General features: G+C 39.3%; 4 protein-coding genes across 7 annotated transcripts; all 4 read right to left on the bottom strand.

The window, feature by feature from the left end:
• Positions 1 to 139: 139 nt before the first annotated feature.
• On the bottom strand, positions 140 to 3,193 carry LOC111790689 (E3 ubiquitin-protein ligase At1g63170-like). Its single transcript, XM_023671703.1, has 5 exons — positions 2,367 to 3,193; positions 2,147 to 2,269; positions 1,930 to 2,062; positions 793 to 957; positions 140 to 657 (listed from the first exon to the last, which is right to left on the bottom strand). Exons 1-5 carry the CDS (start codon positions 2,927 to 2,929, stop codon positions 484 to 486), a joined length of 1,158 nt encoding a protein of 385 aa, XP_023527471.1. The 5' UTR covers positions 2,930 to 3,193; the 3' UTR covers positions 140 to 483.
• A 365-nt stretch (positions 3,194 to 3,558) lies between these two features.
• LOC111790685 (homeobox-leucine zipper protein ANTHOCYANINLESS 2-like) lies at positions 3,559 to 7,823 on the bottom strand. 4 transcript variants are annotated; one of them, XM_023671696.1, is made up of 10 exons: positions 7,675 to 7,823; positions 7,397 to 7,589; positions 7,010 to 7,247; positions 6,781 to 6,898; positions 6,194 to 6,700; positions 5,813 to 5,914; positions 5,532 to 5,732; positions 5,303 to 5,468; positions 4,851 to 5,230; positions 3,559 to 4,529 (listed from the first exon to the last, which is right to left on the bottom strand). In XM_023671696.1, exons 2-10 carry the CDS (start codon positions 7,554 to 7,556, stop codon positions 4,182 to 4,184), a joined length of 2,220 nt encoding a protein of 739 aa, XP_023527464.1. In that variant the 5' UTR covers positions 7,557 to 7,589; positions 7,675 to 7,823; the 3' UTR covers positions 3,559 to 4,181. The 4 variants fall into 4 exon arrangements, with proteins under 4 accessions (XP_023527464.1, XP_023527465.1, XP_023527463.1 ...); XM_023671697.1 differs by having other exon boundaries at positions 3,559 to 4,526; XM_023671695.1 differs by having other exon boundaries at positions 3,559 to 4,526; positions 4,851 to 5,468.
• Positions 7,824 to 9,935: 2,112 nt separating this feature from the next.
• Positions 9,936 to 14,791, bottom strand: LOC111790687 (probable methyltransferase PMT13). The gene is made up of 7 exons (XM_023671701.1): positions 14,119 to 14,791; positions 12,908 to 13,111; positions 12,600 to 12,810; positions 11,976 to 12,237; positions 11,494 to 11,868; positions 10,915 to 11,010; positions 9,936 to 10,565 (listed from the first exon to the last, which is right to left on the bottom strand). The coding sequence occupies exons 1-7, from the start codon at positions 14,539 to 14,541 to the stop codon at positions 10,355 to 10,357; spliced, it is 1,782 nt and encodes a 593-aa protein (XP_023527469.1). The 5' UTR covers positions 14,542 to 14,791; the 3' UTR covers positions 9,936 to 10,354.
• Positions 14,792 to 15,702: 911 nt separating this feature from the next.
• Positions 15,703 to 19,714, bottom strand: LOC111790688 (COP9 signalosome complex subunit 1). Its single transcript, XM_023671702.1, has 6 exons — positions 19,183 to 19,714; positions 18,655 to 18,975; positions 17,587 to 17,703; positions 17,403 to 17,488; positions 16,813 to 17,047; positions 15,703 to 16,132 (listed from the first exon to the last, which is right to left on the bottom strand). Exons 1-6 carry the CDS (start codon positions 19,594 to 19,596, stop codon positions 15,953 to 15,955), a joined length of 1,353 nt encoding a protein of 450 aa, XP_023527470.1. The 5' UTR covers positions 19,597 to 19,714; the 3' UTR covers positions 15,703 to 15,952.
• Between the last annotated feature and the right edge of the window lie 150 nt (positions 19,715 to 19,864).

Raw genomic sequence — 19,864 nt, 5'->3', positions numbered from 1 at the left:
TTTACAACACTTTAATAATTGAAATTAAGCATTCAGAGACAAATTTATTGAGGTGTTTTCTCTATTTAAGATGCTTCCGCATCAAACTTAATTATAAACTTTTAGTGTTAAATAACGTCTTTGATCGACGAAGAGTATGTATGCAGAAAGTTGGTCGCTACATTCTTTATATATATATATAGATATGTGAGTATTGAGTATGTAGCATTGTCATTACAACAGTTTACAAGACTTAGGAACAAAAACTCAACATTTGTTTTTAGCCTAATAACACACATACACACACGCATATATATATATATATATATATATATACACACACACACACGTACGAACATGAACTAAACAAAAGCAGCAGCTTCCGAACAAACTCTCTTCACCTGGAGGATCCTTTCAAATATGGTCCCTTCTTTCACTGGCCATCAAAGCCAAAACATGATGATTTTAAGTTTGGTGTCTGTGTTTCATGGCTCGTACACATCGTCACACTTCTTCGCTACCGGAACCGTTCGGCGTCAAGATGTTGAACTTGCAGAGAGGGCAGGTAGCATTCATGTGCAACCATTTGTCGATGCAGTTGCAGTGAAAATGGTGGTTACAGGGAAGTTCTCGTAGCTCGGTTCCGTTTTCGTAAGCAGAGAGGCAGATGCAACACTCCTGATCATAACATTTTTTGTTAGGAAAAAGGAAGAAACTTGTTTGATTTCAATGTCTACTCCATCAATTACCATAATGGAGCAGTTTTATGAAAGAATCATGCAGTATTTGAAGAACAGTAATTGAAAAACTTACAGAATCCTCAGACCGAAGAAAACGCTCCGTCGGTGCATCAGTGTCACATTTAGTCATCATTCCTCCGGTAGATTCTTGAAGATCACCATTCACTTTCTCGACATCACCCGTTCTGTTAAATTTGTACTTCGGTAAGCGTTCGATCTCTTCCTTAGTAGCTCCTTCCTGATTGTTGTGGACAGAAATGAAACAGAGTGAGTTCATAATAGCAACAATTAAGCACACCATGTATGCCAATTATAAAATGTTAAGCAGATATATCTGCAAGATCATTCTCCATCCTAGACTACACTGTAATGCCGGAGCATAACCCGAAAATAACTCCAACGGAACCTATGTGATCGCCTTATCGATCGATTACTGACTGGCTTCCGGAACCAACACACGACAGAACAAAAACATTTACTTGTGACGACAAGAAGTGAAAGACTCTATACTAGATGACCAGATATACAAACACTAAATTTATAGTTCAGACATGAGAGAGTGAATCCGAATCGGAACATACTCGAGCATCAACTAGCTTTCCTGTAACAGCCCAAGCCCAAGCCCAAGCCCAAGCCCATAGCTAGTAGATGTTGTCCGCTTTTGCTGGTTTTGTATTACCATCAGCCTCACGGTTTTAAAACGCGTCAACTAAGGAGAGGTTTCCACACTTTTAAAATGAATGTTTCGTTCTCCTCTCCAACCGATGTGGGATCTCACAATCTACCTCCTTGGAGGCCCAACGAGTTCGTTCTCCCCTCCAACCGATGTGGGATCTCAAGCCCACCACTAGCAGATATTATCCTCTTTCGGCTTTCCCTTCCAAGATTTCTCTCAAGGTTTTAAAATGCGTCTACTAGGAAGAGTTTCCACACCCTTATAAGGAATGTTTTGTTCTTCTTTCAAACCGATGTGAGATCTCACAATCCACCTCCCAGGAAGTTCGTTCCATTCTCCAAACGACGTGGGATCTCACATTTCCATTGATAATTAACAAGAATTCACGACAGTCCCTCTTAAAACGCTATATACAAGCAAATGTTTCATCTATAAACAACAACACCCAATAGTATTATGAACATTTACAACAAGCTGAGTCAAAGAAACAATGAACTAAAACCAGAAGATCGAACCAAAGCATATGAAAACGACCTGATCGGTAACCGCATACAAGATGGCAATTATGCAAGGCAGACAGCAGCAAATTGCAACACCAACAAGACACGCAATGGCAACACAAATCAGAACAAATACGACGTCGAAAGCAAGGAATGTAATACAAAGCCTGCAACGTAAACGAGCAAATCGATAAGAAAACGAACAAACAGAGTATTAAAAGACCATTGGTTTAAGAATTAAGAAACCAGACCAGTATAGCTGAGGTGAATCATCTATCAATTCTTGGCCTCCAGCAGTTACCCAATAAAAGCCCAACAGCCACCAAATGAAAGAGAACATGGTATTTGCAGACTCAATATGCTTCACAAGATTGCTATCCAAAATGTAAAGAAAACAGTTAAAGCTAGATTGATAATTAGACACCCTTATAGCTCAGTACACTGAAAATGGCAAATGATCATTGCATTTACCTCGGTTCATCGTCATTCACAGTGAGCTCGGTCGCATAATCATCGCCATCGCTTCCGGATATCGAATTTGAATCCTCGCTGCTCGTCCAGCCACCGCTACGGTCCAATCCGACGAGCTCTCTTGTTGAGCGCCGCCGCTTATACTCTGTAGCTACACAGGACATGTGAATTATACACTGCATAGCATATCCAATGATCCAAAATCTGAGCGGCACTGAAGGTTTTTCACTCGTGCTGAGCCCTATGACAGTGAAACTAATGGCGACGAAGGCCAAGTTCCATAGAAGGTCCAAAAGGATAATCGGCTTTGAGTACGCCCAATCGCTCTGGCGCTCCTCCAGCTGCTCCGCGGCGTTCTCGCGGACACGAACGGAGGATTCTCGAAGCATCATCTGCCGGCCACTTGCACGGCGGAGAAGACGAACCGCTCCGCGAAGAGGTTGAGGCGAACGGCGAATAAACCCTCGCGAACGGAAAAGGCCATCGGCGACGGAGTGCGCGAGCAGAGGCGAATTATCCACCGCACGGATGGGGGAAGAAGGCTGTGGGATCGAATTACGCATCCTAGCGATTAGAACTTCGAACAACGAACTTTCTACTTTCAGAGCGAAAATTAGGGCATGCAATCACAAAACTCCAAATATATCATTCAGAAGAGGAAGAGAAAGGGGTTTTGCGAAACGAATCAAATTGAACTTATCCTGAACAATCAGAATGAAGGGAATCTGAAATTCCGGGTTCGACAGATCAAGAACGAAGAAGGAACTGGGACCGCAGAGAAAATTGGGAGAAGATGAAGAATCTGTCAGAGTTGGAAATCGGAACGGAATTGANGATAAGCTATAGTAAATGAAAAGTTAGGGGCATTAAATGAGAGGGTGCGGGGTTTGTCCGAAGGGCAGAGCAGGCATTAAATGCTGCTGGGATTCACATGCACACCCCACGGCGGCCCCACCGCCACCTCCGCCACATCCAGCTTACGCCCCTCGCCGGCCCCACCGCCACCTCTCTCCACCACCTCCCAACAACATTATAATTTATAATCTCATCTCGTTACCTACCTTCTCTACCATTTGTTTATAACTTCTATTATATCTTTTCATCTTCCAAGCCTATTTACCTTTATGCCCTCGAGCTCGACTCGACCGATCGTGTCAACTATCGATCCATTCAAATTATCTATACAAATAAATTGAGAAAAAAGAATTTCATAATTAGAGAGAAATGAGTCAACACGAGGGTCGACCCGAGTCAATACCCGAACCCGCTGACTAAGTCAAACTCAATGCACTAGCTGTTCGTTCTTGACTCAATACTACCCCAACATTTTGCTCACCACACCCACCACTTAAATAATAATAAACAATTTAATTAATTAAAAAAAAAAAACTAAATTACAAACTAAATCATAAACTTTGTCTTTTATTTAAAAAAATATTTTTATTCTTTTAAAATTGACAATAATATCCTTTCACACTTCGTAAAACTTTCAAAACTATTGTTAGGGTAGAAATTCTTTGATATTAGACGAAAATTGGAACTCGGTCACTATTTTACGTCCAAATTTTCGTTCAAAATTTCAAAGAATTCCTTTGTAAATAGCTTTGAAACGTCTAGACAAAGTATAAGAATAATATAATAATTTTGAAAGAATAATAATATTTTTTAAAATAAAAAGTCAAAATTTAGGGATTTTGTTTTTGTAATTTAGGGGAAAAGAAAAACTTACACAAACTTCAAGGTCAGAAAGGTAAAATCCTAACCGTAGCAGAGTCCGTTTCCGTCGGGTCCAAATCCAAGTGATACTCTGGACGGTCACGTGGAAAGCTCGTGACACCGGAGAGCGGTTTTAATTTTCTGCACCGTACACGATATCAGATTATTCACTGTCTCCACCGACTCCACCGTCAGCTTATCCGTCGGTAAACTGTTCACCAATATCTGAAACGCCACCGTCAACAGGCTCCCACCGCCACAATCCTCCGCCGCCGGTACCACCGCGAACCCCGACGGCAGTAGAGCCACGTAGGCCGAGTCTCCGCCGTTCATCACCACCTGCATTGCCGGAATATCCACCGGCGCGTACACTACAAGCGACCCAGATGAATCGGAACAGGTCTCTTGCAGAATCAGCATACTGCTCTGGTTTGGATTTAGAGACTGCTGGAAGAAAAGAAATTTTGTGTCAGAAAATCTGACAAACTGGCCCAAGGCTTTGACTTTTTGTAAGAATTTTTTTTTTTTTTTTTTTTTTTTTGAATTTAAAACGATGATGATATGATTTCAAGAGTCAGATCAAAAGGCTGGAGGAGCACAGATATTTCTAAATTCTGAATTCTGTCGCCATAGATAGTTCCAAATTCTATATTCGTCAAGATTTTTTTAAAACTTTTTTTTCTTCTTCTGATGATCATACCCCATTAGTGGGGTTGGAATTATGAAATTTATTATTTGAATTTTCAAAAGGGTAGAGAGAGAAAATACGGTGGCACGGAGGAGAGAGACGGCGTTGGCATGGTGATGGTGATGGGCTTTGGGGATATGGAGCATTTCCTGCATGGGGCCGCCGTTGGACAGAATGTCCCATTCGCTCCTCAGCCGCTCATCACGAAGAAACTCAAACACTCTCTCTGCTGTCGCCGCCACCCACACCGACGTTGCTGCACTCAGCACCGTCCCTGGCGGCTCCCCTGGATCCTCCACGCTCTTCCTTGTCATCACTTTCACATCCTCTCCAACATTGTTATTGCCCGTGTTCAGCTTGTTCCATTTGTACACCGTTGATGCGCATACTCCTGTGCAGAAATTTGCTGTCATCCGCTGTGCTAGCTTCACCATGTTCCGCCGTCCGTCGGCGGATATCCCTATATAAACAAAACAATTCATTATAACTCTCAACCGAAAAAGGGAAAAAAAGAGAAAACTCCAATATTTACCGGAATGGTCAGATGGGGAGGAGAGGAGGGTGGCGAGGGCTTCAGATTGGCGCTGGAGGGTGGCGATCCACCGTCGCGCGCCAAACCCAAGGCCGGAGCGGACGAGGGGTCGGTACAGCTCATGGATTTGGCTTTCATCGTATTCAGAATGCTCAACCCAAGTAACCTAATATAACCATTTTCAGAATAACGAATCAAAATAAAGGAATTTGGTTGTAAAAATGACAACCTTGGAGTAGCCATTGGGCATGTCGTGGATGAGGCAGCCGGAGGGGAGTCTCCGGCACGGCGGAGAGGAAGTATCGGTAATGGGATCGATGGAGACGTCAACAACCGCCCAAACGCCTTCCCCATGCTGCTTGCAGAAGCGGAGGAAATTTAATTGTCTCACCGGAACCATGGGAGACAGAATTTGAAGCTCCGCATGCATCTAGATTCGTGTTTTACATACAATTATTAATTATTTAAATTATCCTTAAATCACATACCAAATTATAAATAATCAATTACCAATTGAAGAGCGCCGTTTCGGGTTCCTCCCATTCCGCCGGAGATTACGTCGGTGGTGGTCGCCGTCGCAATCAAGTTCGGAAACATCTCCACCCACCGGTTCTATTTGTGCAAACATTAACAATAGCGTAAATAATAATATAATCCGTACATCAAATTTTAATTAATAAAGCTAATTAGAGCTTACTTATACAATGCTAAGCTTTAACTAATTAGACCGCTAAACCTGATTTTCGGTTTTTGTAATGAAAACTGAAATCACCCAACCGAGTTGAGTTGAACTCAAACCGGTTTGGTTTTACTGTAATTTTACGAAAGATGAAGGGTAATATCGTAATTTCCTTAATATAGGGTTTAGAGAGGGGGGGTGGGTGGACTCACAGCCTCCATTAGAGTGTCGAGGAGAGCAGAAGAGTGGAGGAAGAGGAGAGCGGATTCTCTGGAAGCTTCAGAAACGAAACCACCAAAACAACCGCCGCTGAACATTCTCGAATATTCTTCTTCGTTCAGTTTTTCTCCAATCCACAGTGGTTCTTCCCCGTTCGCCATTTTCACAAGCTCATCCATGGCCGCCAACGCCATTTCCAAATACACGCATCTCTCCATCATCATCATTCCACCTCCATATTCCTCCAATGGCGGTGATACTGGAACCGGCCTTCCCACGAATTTTCCGGCTAGAGCGCACACCCGGTCCAATTCGTCCTTCAATCGCGCGTTTTCGATTCGGAGTTGCTGTTCTTCTAAGGAGATTTCTCCGATGATAGCCGGTCCTCCGCAGTTTGAGCAGATTGGGCTTCTCATCGCCTCTCGAATCGCCATGTTCTCTGTTCGGAGCTTCTCGTTCTCGTGTCTTAGTAATGTGTTTTCATGGCGTTCCAGTTGCGTCTGTAAATTTTCTCAATCAGAAATGGAATTGAAAACAACCAGGAACGTTTTGTTCTATTGATTTGGGGGTTTTTTCTGACCTTCATTTGAGTTCGACGATTTTGAAACCAGAATTTAACTTGTTTTATTTCTAAAGACAGTCTTCTACTGAGCTCCAATCTTTGTTTCTCATCAGGATGAGGACACTCCTTGAACATACTGAATCAAATCAAAGCGTAATTTCTCTCAGTCATTTGAATTCAGTCGCTGAAACTATCAAACAAAAAAGGAAAAACATCTCTATGAATCGAACAAGAGTTTTAATCTTACGCTTCGAGTTCTTGGATTTGTTGCGGAGTGTGACGGTGGTACCGTTTCTTCTTCCTAGGATTATCGCCGACAGCGGCGTCCAGATCGTCGCCAGAACCGCCGCCGCCGTCCATGTTATCACTACCAGATCTGCTGTCCGTGGCCTCTTCCTCTCTTCTCCTCCTCCTCACATTCTCCTCAAAACCAGCATCCGCCGAAATCATCTCCCCGGCGCCGAAACCATCAATATTATTATTAAATTAACTTATTGTTTTAGGAAAAAAGAAAAGAAAAGAAAAAGAAAAGAAAAGAAAAAGAAAAGAAAAGAAAAAGAAAAAGAAAAAGAAAAAGAAATATGCAGAAAAGGGGAGCAAATGGGAATTAGGGTTTACCACTGCTGGATCACGNCGAGAGAGAGTCTAGGGGAAGAGAACATGGATTTGGAGAAAGAAGACTGAGTAACAAGACGTGGGTGAGCAATTGCACCGGAGGCCATAAGAGTGGCGTGTCCACCGCCGATGCCGCCGCCGTGAGCACCACTAGAGTCGAATCGTGGTGCGGAACTCATGAAGAAAGCGGAGATTCAGATCGAGGCCGTGAACTGAAGAAGAAGAAGAAGAGATCAATAAATAATCATAAAAAGAAGACGAAGAAGAAGAAGGAAATGGAAAGAAGAGTTAGGCAACCCATTATGATTGGGAATGGAGTGATTGTCTTCTGTTGGAGGAGAACAATGGCGAAGCGTGCATGGAAGGGGGAGGGAAAAAGCTTGAGGAAGAAGAAAGAGAAACCCTAAAATTGGGAGAAAATGGATAAAGGGAGAGAGAGAGAGAGAGAGAGATGTGGAGTATTTGAAGCCTTTCTTTCTTCTTCTTCTCTCTCTCTCTCTCAGTCTGTAATTTTTGCAGTGTAAAAAAAGGATTACAGTTCAAGTCACCATCTCCCTGTTAAATGTCAGTAAAAAAAACAAGGTTATTTTCTTCTCTCCATCGTCTCATTCAATCTCACCATATACCTCTTAGTATTCTCGCTTCGCTGACACATCGTCTATCATCTATAGTCTAACTATAATATTATTTATAATTTGTCGAGCTGATGACATATGTTATATTAATAATTTAAATCTAATAAACCTCAAATATCAAAATTTAAAAGTTGCAATATATCACTAACATTAGTTATAAACAATAAATATTCTTAATTTTTGTTATAATACTCTTACAAATAGAGTTGGGTCGGGTTGCAACAGGAAAAAAAAAGAAGTCAACCCGTGAACTAATCTCAAATTTTTTTTTTTTTTTTTTTTGAAAATTCAATCTAACCCAACTGAAAAAAATATATATAAACCAACTTTTATATTTGAATTGGGCAGTATAGACCGGTCATTTAGTCATATGAATACCCTTCCTTAACCCGTTGAGAGGTTAATTGATAAAAACGAACGTGTGTGAAAGACGGTTAGGAGCATCGTAAAGATTTGCTTTCTAACCATACTTAACTCAAATTTCAAATAAATGAATATTCACTTAATTTGGAGGTATAAATAAATATTGGCTTGCAATAAATATAATTCTTTTAAAATATGTTAATGAGAAAGTTTAAATAATAAACTTTTAATGTAAAATTCAATAAATAAACAAAAGGTGTAATCTACGTTGTTATTATTATTAATTAATTAAACTTAATAAATGATGAAAACCCCCATTTTTTTTTTTTTAATTATCCTTAAGGGAAAAAGTGAAAATAAATTTTATTTTAATTTCTATGTAGTTTAAGGGTTTAGAGAAAACAAAACATATATAGATTACTTGCAATTTTATGTGAAGTGGTCTGTTGATCCAATTTTCATTTTCATTAATATTTGCTTTTATTATTATTATTATTATTATTTGTTTAACCTTTTTTCACTAATAACCTTTGTAATAATAATAATAATAATTAATTATTATTATTATTATCTATATATATAGATATAGATATAGATATCTAGAGAGAGAATGGTAAGTTAAGTTAAAGCCCATACTTTGGCCAATCCTTCCCTTTATAAAAAAGGTTGTACCAGATCTAAGGTATGAAGGATAGCAACATGGCATGGGGAGGGAGAAATTATTTACATTTAAATAAATAAATAATTTTAAGAAATGTCGTTCTCAAACGTTTAATTTTGTGTCTGGATTTATTCGACGTTTTTAAAAATCTCATGGACATATAAAGCACAAAATCAAACATTTAAGATCCCGTTAGACATAAAATGAATTTTTTATATTTATTAGATTAGTTTATTAAAAAATTTATAAATATTATAGGACCGAGACAGAATTATAAGTTGAGGAACTTATTAGATATATTTTAAAGTACAAGGACTAAATAGACACAAATGAGAAAGTTGAGGGACTAAACTTATAATTTCATCGTAAATAAAATTATCATTTTCTAGTATCCCATTGGAAAAGTTGCTAAAGAAGACGTTTCGTATCAATTTTCTATTTTGAAAATATTTGTACAGAGACTAAATAAACATAAACAAGAAAGTTGAAGGACTAAACTTGTAATTTCACCTAAATAAAACCCGTCATTTTGGAAAAGTTGCTAAAGAAGGCGTTTTTGTATGAATCAATAGAACATTCAAATGGACATACCTTAAGCCAATCATCCATTCATTCCCCACTGTCAAAGCTCTACAGTTCTCTGCCAAATTTTTATCAAACACAAATTTTATGCAACATTAATGAACAAAAAATGAGGTAAGGATCATATTAGAAATCACGACCTCGAGAATGAATGGTATGATATTGTCCACTTTGAGCATAAACTCTCGTGGCTTTTCCTTTGGTTTTCCCAAAAAACCTCATACCAATGAAGATGTATTCCTTACTTATAAACTCATGATCTACGCTTAGTTAGCCAATGTGGGACCCCTCTCCCAATAATCATCAACAGATCAGAATGAAATAAACAGGAAAGTTTATGAATCAAAATAGGATCGTAAAGGGCAGTATGGTAATTATACATGTACATGATAAAAGGGAATAAAGAAACATACCAGGTGAATTTAAAAACACCCCATATGTGAATTCTTTATTTGGATTGCCTCCATTTCCCACCGTAAAAGAACACATAACTTTATGTTACCAAAAGCCCTATAAATAAAGTTACTGCAGAAGGAAAAATATAGCAAATACAGGAAGTTGGCAATGGTGATCAGATTAGCTGCTAACCTTTGGAATTTTCAGAACTAGAACCAACAATATATCCATTTCTTTCTTCTTTTCTTCATCTTCTAATCTTTCACTTACTATATTGACTTAAAATATGCATCCAAAAAGGAATATCTGCATCACTACGATAACCATTTCATTTCTATGTTCAAGGTAGCTTCCAAAAGCTTTTGGTTGCGACAAGAATGTTCTCTCTTGCTTGTGATCCAGGTTCTTTTTCGTGTATCGTGGCAGTCCATCTTATCGCTTGAGCTATGCGGATTACCCTTTCGATAACTTCAGGATGGTCCCTAATCACTACTGTTCCTTCTGGACGTAAGATGCGGTCCATTTCGACCATTAGATCAACAAGGTTGCATCTACAAGGAGCCAAAATATTCACTTTACTTGGATTGATTATAAAGCTCTATATTCTTCTTTCTAAGCTTAATTATAACATGATATTCAAAAACTTCAAGTAAAAGCTCACTTAAAATAAACCTCTAAATATTTCAATACTATTCTTCGGATTAGCTTTGGATATTAGAATTAATATAATGTTAATATCCTGTTCTTGGTTTTTGTGCCAAAGGCATTCGTTTTCAAGGTTTGGACTGATAAACGAACTTAGAGGTAAAAGACAAGGGAAAAAATGAAGCAGCAGAATGTGAAATAACTGAGAAGATGCAAACAAAGAATATATTCATGGTTGAAAATAACAATACGTACCTGTTCTTGTCGGAACCTGGATATATAACGAGTGATTCAATTCCAGATACGTGGATAAAATCATAGGAACGCGGATATGTTGAGAAAGGCTCGCACCTGAAACCATCAAATGTTATTGCACCTATAAACAATGCATTTGATACTCCCTAGTTGTCAGGGTACCTGCATATTGGCCTCCTCTCAAAAAGAAGTAAACAAACTTGACTACTTCCACTAGAAAATGTTAAAATATCATCGCTAGTCCGATAGGCTCAAGTCCAATAATTGTAATATCATCGCTAGCTCAATAGGGTCAAGTCCAATAATTGTATGAGCCCATTGTATACTTATTTTAGTAAAATGATTTAGGTATTTTAAGAATAAAGATTGAGATTCCCTCCACCTTACGTAGGTTTTCATCCGGAAAGAAATACAAAGCAGAGAGTGCAGTAGTTTCTACAGAGTGTTTTGTAATTTCTTTTCGATTGGTGTTAATAAAAAGTGCGAGTGTTTTCACACTGGTGCTAGTGAAGATGGACAAGGAAAATTAACAGCAGCAGGACCACGATAAAGAATTAAAGCAAGCAATTCGAAACTCACCAGTCATGGTAGACTCCAATTAAGCCTCTGTCATATATTGCAGCCAAAGTGGGTGCCTTGTGAGAAGGAACAACATTCATCACCCAAACTGGGTCAGATTTTATGGCGGCAGCAAAGCCTCCAAAAAAGCCATTCATATCCATCACATTGCGTACTGCTGGGGTCCCCAGCTTCAGTTTTAAAGATTTTTTGTAATAAGAAACCCTCCTTTCCCACCGCCGAGAGTCGGCCTCGAACACGTCGAGACCATTTTTCACAAATCCAGCTCTTGGAGGAGTTTTTGCTAGCCTATCTGGCCATTTTGGAATTGTCCCAACGGAGAGCTCTTCCTTGGCAGAAGACATCCAGCTAACACATCTATTTAATTTCACATACCTGCAAAAATACAAATTCATATCAAAGATCCACTTATTTATGGATTATTACGAGTTTTCCATACACCAATAAGTCAAGTTCAAAACGGGATTTCTAACAGTAATTACCATGCACGATTTGGATCATCAGATTCACTGCACAACCCAAGACCAAATTCATTTTGATTAGGAAAACATGAATCTCTAGCAGGCTTTTTCCAGATGACGGTATTTCCATCCACAGCAATTAACTCATAACATAATGCTCTTGCAACACTCTGAAGATCTGACCACTCCTTGTCTTGTTTGGGCCATTGTACAGGAGGTCCAGATATGACCAAAAACCCCCCTGGGCGAAGTAAGCGATCAACTTCGATAAAATAAGTAGCATCTGCAAAACCAAATTTTATGATTAGAAGAAAAATCTCCACATTGTAATGTTGTTGGTAAAGAAAGAAGAGTCGAGAAAAATAGTGAGTTATCAACTTCATGTTTAAAAGCCAATCTATAAACAACTGAAGTATTCTAGGGGAGCTCCAATTCCTCGTTATCTAAATCAATTATAAAATGAAAACAAAAGAATCTGAAAATTTTTATATCATATAATATGGGTTTATCTTTCCTGAAACAAAACAGTAATTTTTCATCATCCAGTGATTATTATAAAAAGAAGACATTAACATCCCCTACGAGCTCACAAAAACACAATCAAGCTAGATTTAATTCAAGCTGATTAAGATCATTAAAACTCACTGTATGCAGTAAATGGAATTAAACAACGTGAACAATGCACCAAATCAAACGAGAATGCTGGAAAGGGGAGTTTCTGAGTTCCAAGCATAGCAACAAATGCTGGAACGCCTCTTTCCAAGGCAAATTGTATCTGTGCTTTATGGGAGTCTCTTGGAGCAAAAGACACAGTCAGAATGTCCTCGGCAAGCATATACCCACCAAAACTAGCAACCTACAAAGAGCATCAAATTTGTGATCTCTATATCAAAATTTAAAACTGTAAACAGAATTTCGATATGGGGCAGTAAGGAAAAAAGGATTGCTATTACCCCACAGCCCATATCAAGGGCAGTCCTCAGAGTGCCACCCTTTATAGGAATGTATTGTCCAAGTTTCTCAATATATTGCACTGCACCATCTGGAAACATGGTACCACCGCCTGGAAAAATGAAATATGGGCCTTCCTGTTTCATCCATCCTTGATGTCCTTTCCTGTCTGCAATCTTATTGTGAGGCATGTTGCTGTGCCATATCTGCACAGTGCGTGTAGACAAGATAAGCATTGATGTGAACTCGATACTACACTCTGCACCAAGGTGCCATTTAGAAGCAAATGAGTTTTCTTTTTCTTTTAGCGTGCTGGTGGTGGGAAGTTATTTGTGCACATTATTACAGTCAAACAAAGAGAAATAAGCTAATGGTAAGGAACAATACTCTGGGACCATAAGAAAATTTAACTGAAGCTTTCTTCTTCATTGAAAGGTTCAATATTATTTCTTCTCAAAGATAAGTATAATTAAAGTTGCCTGAAACCAGTCATAATCTATATCTTGTAACATTAGCCATTAATTCATTTCTCAATTTCCTTTTCTTTTCTCTGAAACTTTATATTTACAGATATTAATCCAATTCAAGATCATATAATCAAGATCTGAGTTTGTGGGAAAAATAAATAGGAAAAACTAGCAGTAGTTTCTTTCTTTAGTGTCAATCCATAGATTGAACAAGTCACACATACACCCTAGTACATGCTTCACGATCTGGAGGATCTTATTCTAGTCAACCTCGATCTCCTCCCACGTATAATATAAATCAGAGACGAGTTCTTGGAACCAAGAGAAAAGACTCTAAGTACTCAAGGAACATTAACAACCTAACATAAGATGCAAAATTCAGCTGGCTCTCAATCTTTTTACTAGTTCAGAAGTCTTCACCCGGTTACCTCCACTACCAACCACTCCACAGTTCATATGCAACTTGTTGCTAATTCATAACTGGCCTACTTAAGTCGTTTACACTCCATGGGAACAGAGATTGCACACAATATGCTAATTATGCCATGGAAATTGCAACTAGTTTTCGGTTCTCAATCTCCACTTCGGTAAGAGCCAACAAAATTCTACCAAAACATACTCAGAAAGAGCCATTGTACATCTCTAGTCTAAGAAACGGAAGTTACAACTCGTTGATAAGCAAGAATCTTAGAACTAAAGATTTCATAAATTTTCGAACAAAGCAATGATTAGAGAAAGCTGCGCACCTTGTGCAAGCTCTCCGGCCATTGTACAGGTATCTTATACTCATCAGGCGGTGGAATTAAGCAGAGCGGCGTCTCATCGGGGGGCGGGCAATGTCGCTCCCTATAGTAGTTCATCTCCCTACTCAATTGGCTATTTCGCCTCGGATCCTCACAAGGCATATGATCCACAGCGTCGGCAGGACAGGCTTCAATAGCCTGCTTCTGCCCTGCCTCAACCAGCTCAATAATCCGCTGACGCTGCCGTGGATCGGCATTAGAAAGCAGCAAAGTCTGTCGGCCAGAAGCAGCAAGCGAGTCACCAAGCCGAGTGAAAACGAGAAGAAAGAACAAAAACACCAAACCAAAAATCGCCGCAGAAACAATATCAAGGAGTCTCCATTGCCGTCCGTTTCTCTTGGAAGCCGGCAAGTTAACGTGACCCATGGTTGCAGCAATCTGGATCTGATATCAATCAAACATCTGACGAACAAAGCTCGCGGGAACTGAAAATGGAAAGTTGTAGCTCAAATTGAGCTAGAAAAAACACAGAAAACAAAGTTGAGATTGAATAAGATTGAAAGTAATTGAAGAGGAAGATTAAGGCTCAGCTTGGAGTGGGTATCCACACTCGAATCTCGCTCTCTTGGAGCTTCCACGCTTCTGAACAAAGGTCTTACTCTTACCTCAATATTTAATGGCCGATGATTTTCCTAACACGTATTAGTACTTAATAATGATATTATGTGGGAGATAAAAGTAAATTAACGAGTGGGAGATAAAAGTAAATTAACGAGCGGGAAATTTTTCAATCCGCCATTAAATTGATTTTTTGTTTTTTTTTTAACTAACCAATTAAATTATATTCAGGTTTGAATTTTGCTTAATGTTGATGAATTATTATTAAATTTAATGTTTTTGGTCCATAAATACAAATTAAATTCATAAACATTTACTTCTAAAATCAATGCACGTTTTGTGCCCTGGATCCCTATTGATACAAGGAGTTCTGTGCCCTCGATCCCTATTGATACAAGGAGTTGCCTGTTGATCCCTAGGTACATTTGATTGTTAACTCCTTGCGTCGTTGCCGCTGTTTCTAGGACCGATTAATGTCTCACCTGCATAAGTACCTACATACATAGTGTAGTGTTGGTGGCACATTCAACATAGCATTCAGACTCAAGTGACTTCTAGAACCAAAGGATTAGAAAGCGCAGATGGATGATTAGCCATTCAAGCCTGCTATGTATGATTAGCCAGCGTTGTGGTGACAAAAGGATTAGACGTCCCCCCATGCTACGGTGCTCTGCAGCTTGAACCCGTTGCCACATTAGGTTAGGGACCCCCACCCCCCCGGTCCTTAATGTCATTCCCACCTTCCTCTTATATAGTACTAGCAATCCCTCAAATGAGCCAGTGACTTACCTGTATATCAATTATTCTTATGAAACAACCACGTACTTGATCTTACTATGCCGACATTAAACCGACCACTTGAACCCTTAATTAACAATTCTAAAAGGCAACAATAAAGATGTTCTTATTACTTTGCATATTCAACTCAGAGCCAAAGAAAGAAGCATGTTTCCCTGGAATCCGAATGGGTAAGGAAAAACTGGAAGAATCAATAACTGCAACTGAGAAAAATCAATCAGTATTTACAAAACCAGCAGCCAGCAAGCAATAATGTGTAATTCTTGCCTCAATTTTGTATCGCCTTGCTTCTAACAATTCACCTCATATGCCACTTCCAATTTTAATATATGTCTCCACTCTATGCAACCTCTCATGGCTAACAATAAAATAAAAGCCAGTGAAGAAGAAAAGCTTCCAGCCCAGATTCAAACCGAACAGATCAAATTTTCCTAGATCCTCCTCGTTGGTTATAGTCGTGCTTGATCAGATTTGCTCTCAGTAGCATCGATCGGATTTCACGATCGAAGTCGCTCCCTGTCTGTAAAACCCTTTGGAAGGTTGCATTCCGCTGATCCGCATGCCGAGCATAAAGAATTTTGTTGTGCGAGTCGATTCTTGCCTGCAAACATGATTGGCACAATTGATAAATAGTAACAAAGAGCTCGAGTTGAAACAGTTACATCGGTTTGAATTGGTCCAATGTAGTTCAATGCCTCACAAAAATCTAAAATCCAATTCATTGGGTAAAAAACTGGGACCAATATGATCGGTATGCACAACAAAAGAATAATAGTTTAGAAAATAAAAGAAAGTCTACTACACAAAGAACGTCATCTAGAGGCATAGATAAAAACAAACACCCTAGGCAGTGGTGAGGGAGAAGAAGATCATATAAAAAAGGGTTAGGAAAGGCACAAGACATGGTTGATTGGGATTTAGGTAGGTCTAACACGAAGACTGCTCGTTTCATCCAACCGCAAGGGCTAGGTTCAACGGCGAAGATGAATTTGATCCCAGTTAATCAATAATCAGTTCAGTTGCATGATTTGTGGGGGTAGGGGCTAAGACTAGTTACTATCATGAGAATTTGCAACTGTTGAAGTAGCTAAAGGCATGCATTTTTCATTGATCACATGCACACACGAGTCTAGTTACACGTTAAGAGTTACAAGAACACAGCAACCAGTGGAATAGCTCCAATGCCGCATGATAGATTATTTTTCGGACTGTAAATTCATCCAACCCTCATAAAGCATTTCGAAAAAGTAACAAACGAATGAAGGATAGTCCGAAAGAAACCTGGATTTGGTTATTAGTGATTAGTGTTTCGAGCTCTTTCTCAAGACCAGTAACACTTGTTTTAAAAGCATCAGCCATCATGCGGAGATCAACAGACACAAATGGGAGTGTGTATTGGATGAGAGCCTTGTGGCGTATTTGATCGTAGAGTGTCTCGACATGGTCATGTAAATGAATGTCAAGCAATAAGTTAGGCTTAAGATTCCCCAGGTAGTCCAGGCATGATGCATAACGGCTGCAAAGAAAATTGAATATTTCATCAGGAAAAAATTAAAAAATAAATAAATACTGTACAATTGATAAAACATTAACATCTGATATATTCAAAACTCGCTCGCTTATCACCAACAAAAAACATTAACAAGAAAGCTTCATATCTGAAGTAATATGTTAATTCGAAGAACACAATGGTTCAAAAAAGACATTCGCCTGTCGTTAAATTTAATTTATGTGAATGCTTAGAACCATGTCCGATCCAATTTAAAATTCGTATACGTGAAAAGATAGATTCATGTACCTAAGGCTAGAGATAGAAAATTATAACAATATTAGTGCTACTACTTATCACAATGTATAAGAACTCCACAAACCTTGAGTAGAAATCATTGATCAGCTCTCGGACTACAGGAACCAACTCTAAGAAATTTCGAAAGTTGACATTGTCTATAACTTTGGACTGCCAGATTAAAGAAAAATAGTCAGAAACATCAGCAAGTCACTTGCCTTTCATTCCATAGGGAACATGATTAGCAGGAAATAGAAACAAATATGTGCCTTTAGCTCTGAGCGGTCAAAAGTTGCAAGTGCACAAAGACCGCCATACGTTGCAACATCTTGGGGTGCAATCACTTCGTTGTAATGGCTTCCTAATTCAGGACCTGTCTCCAAAAACTGCAAAATATAGCAAAGAATCACCTAATCAGAATGTAAGAAAGAGTCCCTCAACACCACAATCGACATTAATATATGTTGGATGATGATAGTCCCACATCGGCTAATTTAGGGAATGATCATGGGTTTATAATCAAAGAATACTCTCTCCATTGGTATGAGGCCTTTTGGGGAAGCCCAAAGCAAAGCCATGAGAGCTTATGCTCAAAGTGGACAATATCATACCATTGTGGAGAGTCGTGTTCATCTAACATGGTATCAGAGCCATTCTAACCATATAGACATTTAGCAGAACACAAATGCAAATATAGATTAGATATGAGGCGATACAACAAAGAAAGCCTATGATGATCATGTTGTCTTTTTTACTCTAGACCATCATACACAAACACAACTTATAAAATAATACATGATTCAAATGATAAGAGCATGATCATATGCGACTGTATATTGCAACTTCAAAGAAAGGAAGTTTTAAGGCAATCAATACAATTCGAACCAAACTACTGGATCCTATGATGATCAAGTTGTTTTTTACTCTAGACCATCGACACAGACGGAAGTTTTAAGGCAATCAATACAATTCGAACCAAACTACTGGATCCTATGATGATCAAGTTGTTTTTTACTCTAGACCATCGTACACAGACACAACTTATAAAATAATACACGATCCAAATGATAAGAGCATGATCATATGTGACTGTATCTTCGAAGAAAGGAAGTTTTAAGACAATCAATACAGTTCGAACCAAACTACTGGATCCTATGATGATCAAGTTGTTTTTTACTCTAGACCATCGTACACAAACACGACTTATAAAATAATACACGATTCAAATGATAAGAGCATGATCATATGCGACTGTATCTTCGAAGAAAGGAAGTTTTAAGACAATCAATACAATTCGAACAAAACTACTGGATCATAATGTACACAAGAAATCAAACCTTGCGAGCAGCAAGTTTGTACTTTTTTACTTCCAAGTGAGCTAATCCTGCAGCACAGCGAAGCTTTGCGCTAGTAATTGCATCTAGGGCCTCTGGTGTCTGTTCAGCTTTGCTGGCATAACTCGTGACATGTGTAAATTGGCCCATCTCTATGCTGACAAGAATTGCGCTCATGCACATATGAATGATATGCTTTGACGTAGTACAATAATCGCGCGTACGAACATAACTCTTAAAAGCATCGCCAAGTGCACCGTGAGCATAATAAAAATCTCCAAAATCATTGTATCCCATCCTTAAACTTTCTTTTATCAAATTGGTCTGCAGAAAGTAACAATGCCAACAAATTAAAGATGGCAACCACAAGTTCCTGAAGAAGTAGCTAATTACACAATATCCAGATTTTCAAACGAGTTGTTTCCACTTTTTAGGAGGTAAATTCAATTCGAGCATTGCTTCATTGACATGAGAACCACAACAAATTATCCTAAAAAGGATGTGCGAGAATCTAAATCAAACGTAATGTACCCTATACGCGTTGAGTTCATTCTCGAGCTTATCCTTCCTCTGTTCAGCCCTCCGCTCGATCATTTCACACCAAGTGGCATCCATCCCATAGTCAGGCCCCAACCTACCGTCGATCTTCGTCACGACTTCCCTGAACAACAGAGTGTTCTCCCCCTTCTTAATCTCGTCGTACGCCATCCGAAGCGCCTCGAGCTGCATCGTCTGATTGGTGTCGGCGCCGCAGTGGTCGGCAATGAATATGAGACGAGTGATCTTGGTGCGACCCGAATAGAGACTGGCATAGGCTTCAATGTCGAGCTGCTCGCCGGTTATAATGGGTCTATTGCGCTTCTGGTCGTCGGCGCTGGTTCCGTTGGCGTAGATCTCGTCTTCGACCATTGTTGCGCTGCTCGAGGGCTCGTCTTCGCCTTGCATATCGATGGGAATATCGAAATCGGGAGAATTCAGAGGAGAAATGGAATTTGGGGATGGAGAATTAGGGTTTCCTGAGAGGGAAGAAAGCGACCGTACTTGCTACGGAAGAACGCTTGTAGGTGTGTGTCAGTCTCTCGCTTATGTAGCAGCAAAATTTCTACTCTCCCGACAGCCCATCGGACGGGGGAGAGACGGGGAGTTCGGATGCCACGTGCGATGCGATAGTCTCACGTGTTCTATAACGACGTCGTTTCATCCTTAAATCTCA

The sequence above is a fragment of the Cucurbita pepo genome, chromosome LG03 (assembly GCF_002806865.2).
Source record: "Cucurbita pepo subsp. pepo cultivar mu-cu-16 chromosome LG03, ASM280686v2, whole genome shotgun sequence".
NCBI lineage: Eukaryota > Viridiplantae > Streptophyta > Magnoliopsida > Cucurbitales > Cucurbitaceae > Cucurbita > Cucurbita pepo.
This window is presented reverse-complemented; position numbering and strand designations above follow the sequence as displayed.